Source organism: Gallus gallus, chromosome 7, assembly GCF_016699485.2.
Source record: "Gallus gallus isolate bGalGal1 chromosome 7, bGalGal1.mat.broiler.GRCg7b, whole genome shotgun sequence".
Lineage (NCBI taxonomy): Eukaryota > Metazoa > Chordata > Aves > Galliformes > Phasianidae > Gallus > Gallus gallus.
The window spans coordinates 14677243-14683242 of NC_052538.1; the positions used below are offsets into that span (position 1 = coordinate 14677243).

The 6000-nt window shown below is 35.4% G+C and overlaps 1 protein-coding gene across 7 annotated transcripts in view; it reads left to right on the forward strand.

Annotated features, from left to right (window-relative positions):
* Window positions 1-5690, forward strand: part of SESTD1 (SEC14 and spectrin domain containing 1) — a 58333-nt gene extending 52643 nt beyond the window's left edge. For all 7 annotated transcript variants that reach the window (XM_040703815.2, XM_046943887.1, XM_015289563.4 and 4 more), the window contains 3 exons: window positions 410-601; window positions 2432-2553; window positions 4948-5690. In XM_040703815.2, the coding sequence (XP_040559749.1) occupies window positions 410-601; window positions 2432-2553; window positions 4948-5077 (444 nt within the window). In that variant the 3' untranslated portion in view covers window positions 5078-5690. The remainder of the gene's footprint in view (window positions 1-409; window positions 602-2431; window positions 2554-4947) is intronic.
* The last annotated feature ends 310 nt before the right edge of the window (window positions 5691-6000 follow it).

The following is a 6000-nucleotide window of genomic DNA, read 5'->3' on the forward strand; positions in this document are numbered from 1 at the left end:
ACATATTTTCAAATTCTACTGGTTACACTGGCACACCTCTCTTCTGATGAATAGTGACCATGGAATGATAAATTAGAACTCAGCACGAGAAGAGGATAGCTTGCTGTCATTATGGTGTGCTATGAAGTGCCTGGATGCTGTGTGACCAGAAACATGGTGATAATGAAGTCAGTGATATGGTTATCTTAGCCGTAGCTGCCAAGCATACAGTGCAAGATCCAAGCAACTATTCACAATTCACACTTCAGCAGTATTTTCTAGTAGAGCAGATTAATTCGATGTACTATGTGAATTTAAGTTGAGGTTTCACAAGCTTGTCTGCTGTCATTTGAGATAATTAGCTCTTAAGTTAAATGCATAGATTCTGGATGTATCTTCTTATGCATTCCTCCTGCTCTCCGACTTCTAGAGTACTTATGATTATGGGAGACAATTACTGCAGGCAACGGTTGTGCTGTGCCAGTCCCTGCGATGCACTTCAAGGTCCTCAGGGGACACACTTCCAAGACTGAACAGAGTGTGGAAGCAGTTTACATTAACTTCTGAAGAAAGAGTACAGAGGCTGGAAACGGCTGTTGCATTTCATTCAAGTGCTGAAAAGGTGAGCGCTGTGTTTTTAGGAAGAAAACTTTCTTGTCAGAATTTAAACAAACAAAATGTAATGTACATGGAGAACTTCATTTTTATCTTAATACTTAATATGTTTAAACATTTCTAAATATATAAAAAAAGAATGTTTACTAATTCTTAATTTCAGTGCTTAATGAATTATTATTTGTGTACCTGTATCGCTGTAAGGACATATAACAAAAAGAACAACAGTGTTGAAGCTGAGGGGCATTCGGTTGGGGCTGGAAGTAATTTTTTTTTAAAAAAAAAACTCTTCTGGGGGAAACCCTGTGATGTTGATCATAAAATATTCTTGTATGTTTTAAACTAAAATTGTTAAAGGCAAGAAACACTTCATTTGTGTTTTTATGCAAGGTATAATACAAAGCTACAATGATGTCATTTAACTTTGAGGTGCTAAAGGGAGTATTGCCTTTTACACTGTGTGTATGTTCTGTGTGGTATTCTCTCAAAACTTGAGGGTAAGAAAATCATCACTTTCTGTGCATGTTAGGCTGGTGCACCTTGTATTTTTGCCCTTTAGTACTTAAAGGGCTTTGAACATGTTTTCTTCAAAGCGCACTGCTGTCTTGGTATGGTTTTCAAACTCCTATAACAAAGATCCTCACTGACGTGCCCAGCTGGACGCTGCTAAAAGCTGCAAAGAATCAGAAGTCAGCAACAGTGTTATGAAGAGCAGTTGCTAAATTGGGAGTTTTGAAATGCCTGAATTCCAGACAACGTCCATTACTTCAGTTCATGAGAAGTATGGTCTTTTGGCCAGGGAAGCATTCTTTCTGTGAAATGATACCCTCAATTGCTTTTCTGTAAGGTATCTACCTCTGCTGTTGAGGTAGTTCACATAGTTTCTTATGATTGCAGAAGAAGAGCCAATCTTGGACATGGTACAGAAAAAAAAAGCTAATCTCTAATTGAAGGAAAGCGTGAGATGCAAAGGCTATTCATGCGCTCTTGGCTTGTATTCATTTCTTGCTTGCATTAATAGAAAATATTTTGAATCAGTGGATACTGGGAGTTGCTGGTGATTCGTGAAAGCTGAATATCATGAATATCATCTGTGCTGCCACAGATGGCGGAAATGGTTTTAGTAGTTATCAAATTAGAATTCAGTGGTTCATAAACTTAGAGTTGGTTGTCTTAGCCCATATTAACAAGTGTACTTTCATTCCTGCAGTACTGAATTGCTATATTTTTAGGCAACTGTAAGTTAAAGTGGATAGCTAAAAAAATTTCGTTGCTCAAAAGCACAATTCTACTAGCACTATTGGCCTATTAATTAGACCAAGAGGAAATTATGCTGTTAATTAAAAAAAAAAAGTGTCAGAGGAAGAAGTAGAAGAAAATGTTGGGTTCCAATACAGTCTAGAAATACTTGTACTTAAATTTATAATTTCTCTGGAGCTCTCTGCCAGGTACAGATTTGTTTTGAAATTGTTTTTAATAGACCCTTTATAATTCATGTGATTGTCTTTCATGCTTAATGGTGCAGGTTATCATATTTATTCATTTTAAATTTGCTGTTGAAATATTGTCTAGCAAGTGTTTTTTTCATTCTCAGCAATGATGTAAAACCTGGAGAACAGTGGTACCCTGCACTATCTTCTCATTCTTTGTTAGCTTAATTGGTGTGTTTTTCTGGAATTTTATGAATATTTTGAAGTCATTTAAATGTGGTAGTGAAGATGTTGGAAGAACATTCACTCTGAGATTTAATGGCACTTAGCACTAGAGATATGTGTATATGTATATGCTATCACTTGTCTACCATATATTGTTTTGTTTTTTTTTCATTTTTTAACAGATTTTGCAAGAATGTCCTGAGCAGCCTGAAGCTTTTAATGAAATGGAACAATTTGATGAAATTGAAGCAGTTGGGAAATCGCTGTTGGACAGATTAACAGTGCCTGTAGTTTATCCTGATGGGTATGCAAAATGTTATTGTAATACCTTTTGAGTATCCTTTTGATAATGTTTCATAATGGTCTCATATGCAGAAGAATCTTGAGTGCTTATTGTTGAAATTAAAAAGGTAATATTCTAATTGTCATAAATTTTTTCCATCTTTTCTCAGAATGCAGGCAGGTCCAATTTCAACCTTTCCAAAGATAACATGCCCAATTTTTCAAATTAGTAACTTTTTCTCACCCTTTAACTGTTAGATACATGCTGCCATTACATCAGTGAAGTATTTAAAGTAGCATAAGAGTGACCAGATCCCATGTCCACTTAGGAAATATATATATATTTCCTATATATATAATTTGAATTATGGCATTTTATGATAGATTTATTCAAACTTTTAGCCATCTGAAATTTTAAGCCAGTACACTGAAGATAAATTTACATTTGAATATTCAGCTAATAAAACACTACGTCCCTCATGAACTATATTAATGCCAATTTAAAATCAGTGGCTTTGTCAGGCGGTGAAACTCAATTGAGTATGGAATGTCAGCTGCTATAAAAACCACTTTCTGTATTCAGTAAAAGTACAGTTGTCCACTGTGATACAGAACTTGCGGTTAATTTTTTCCATCTGAGTATAAGCTAGCCTTGGAACTGGTCTCTGGGTGTGCAGGGACCACTCTGTAATGAATGAGATCTGAAATCTAGGAGAGAAAAATAATCTTTTTCTTTCTGAATGCTTTGAGATGATGTCAGGCAACTTCATTATAGGTTAGTTATCTGAAGTTGATCTGAAAAATGGTTAGAAGAAGATGGTCATGGAAATCAATATTCTGTCGTGCTTCTAAAAGGTCATGCACCTTATGCAGTATAAGTTTCTTTGGTGAGGAGTACTACCCATGAAGATGTGCCAGGAGCTGAACTAGTAGTGATTTTAATGCCTTTCTAGTAAGGTATTTGAAAATAGTGGAAGATTTTACAGCTGTGAGAAAAGGCAAGAACTGTTATGTTCCAAGTATTTTTGGTATAACTTTTGTATAGCAGATTTTACATACATAATGACCCAGTAAATAGAATTACTTAGTTATTCTTAAAACTTGTGTAATTTGCAGAGACTGTTAAAGGGAAAACAAACACTGGTGTTACCATTTTCTTTTTCTTTTTTTTTTTTTGAACTTGCTGTATCTTTTAGTGCCTGGAAAATTGGAAAATTTCCCATGAGAGAAGGCATTTACTGGACCTTAAGTTTTGAGTACTAATGAAATGCTTCTATAATTCTATGTACATACACGTATGTTTTAGGCTGACTGAGTCCCGAGTGTTATTTTTGGCCTCTGGCATTTCAGCTGTGTTCCTCTTGTCCCCCTCTTAAAAAGTGGAATCTTAACTGTCCTAAATCCTGAGATAACCTTTTAACCCTCCCTAGTCCTTCTATTTTTAAAGCACTTAAAAAAAAAAAAAAAAAATTGCAGAGGGTTCCATCATTTGTTTAAAAAAAAAAATGCTGAGTTCTGCACAATTTCTTAAATATCTGCAAGCATGCTTTAGTCTCCATCAACCTTTTTATCACTTCAGTCTTTGGTCAATATCTTCCTTGAAAATGCAGGTCAGTGTTTCCTGTCCTGCTTATGGCTTCTAGTCTTCATCAGGCAAAATGTCTGCCAGTATTTGTGGTCACAGTTGCAGCTGTTCAATCTGTTGTCTTTCTAGAGATCCCTGGTCAAACTAATCTACTTCTATATGAAATAAATTTTCTGCCTGTTTTTGTCCAGACTGGACTCCATCCCAAGTCCTTTGTCCTACCATTGCTTCCGAACTTCAACCTCTCTGCAATCATAATTATATTTGATATCTACTCCTCTTCTGAAAGATTTACTGTGTTCAAATCCTGTTTTTGCTGACAGCTTGGTTAGTAGTCTCCCTAACATTTCAGATGTCTTGTTATATTTGAATGGGAAAAATCAGCTTTAACAGCCATGCGTTCTTTTCAGTTTGAGAGCTGACATAATTTGACTGTCAGCATCTGGCTGACTTTGTATACAGAGTCCTTCAATAAGACTACAATCGTATAACCTCAGTCAGAATTCATTCAGACTCATTTCCTTGACTGTCACAATATTAAAACCCCAAGACGGGCTTAGGGGCAGCCAGAAAATGGAGATTAAAAAGTAGTGTTTGGTAGTCTCTCATTGAGCATACAGAACAGTGCCCTGCTGTGGAAAGAATCTCTTGGGTATTAGAGAGTCATTTGCTATTTATGATAATGCCATCAAGATTGGCTGTCCACAAAGCTTTAAACCTCAATAGAAAAGTGTCTATTTTTCTTATGGTTTTGTTTTCTAGATTGTTATTCACGTGTATACTCATGCATTCTTTTTCACTTGTCACTGATAGCGTTTTTGTCTTTTTTAGTTCTGAACAGTACTTTGGGAGCCCGAGTGATATGGCTTCTGCAGCAGAACACATTAGAGAGAAGATGAAGCTAGTTAGCCTGAAAAAGCAGCAGCTGAGACAACCAGAAGCCACTACCCCAGAGAGCTAATACTGACCCTTGTCTATCAATTCATAATAGGACTTAAGTTTGTAATCCAGCATGTTGTTTGCATATTACAGAATTTGGCATAATATATTAAAATGCATTTCACAGCCGTTATGTCTCATATTTTTTTCAAAGTAAATGTTCTCAGCATCTTAACACTGTACATCTATCAAGCCATAATTATTTAACGTGCTATGAAACCATAGATTCCAAGTATCTTATAAAAAAAAACTGTAAACTTTGCACTGAAATTTGCTGTAAAGCTTTACCTGACCTGTCAGCTGCTACTTAGTTTAACAGCTGATGCAAGCTTTGAATGGTGCTAATGAGTTAGGAGTTCCATATTATGAAATTGTAGTTCTTTGCTTCCCCCCCATGCCCAGGTGATGTAGTAATTTTAGACTGCAGGTAAAGTGCCTGCAGCGTAGACAGTGGTGACCCTATAATTTTAAATTGAAATACTTTAAAATAAAAAAGTCATTTTTATTGTGCCAGTATGCAACCAACCATCAAATCTTTGGTATATCAGATTCATTAAACAGATGTTTTCCTATTTGTATTGATAATGTATTAAAAGCTGTTTGTGCTTAATAAAAACCATCTTTTTAAAATCTAATATAACCTTGTTTTGGCCTGTATTCTCAAATGTTATTTTTCTTATATATTTTGTGATAAATCGTAGTAAGAACCATCACTCTTACGGTGTATTTACATCTGCATCATTTTTATTACAAATTTAACACACTGTGGCTATAAGGGGAACTGCTCTAAATTGTTGTTATGAGAATGAGAAGCTATGCTATTTTTTTTCCTGATTGAGGTACTCATGCAAAGGTAAGATAGTATGTGCATAAATCAATGTTACATAGTCGTTTATTTCCCAGGTAAGACTAGTAGACCTCTCTTGTGCTTTATTTTTCAGTCAT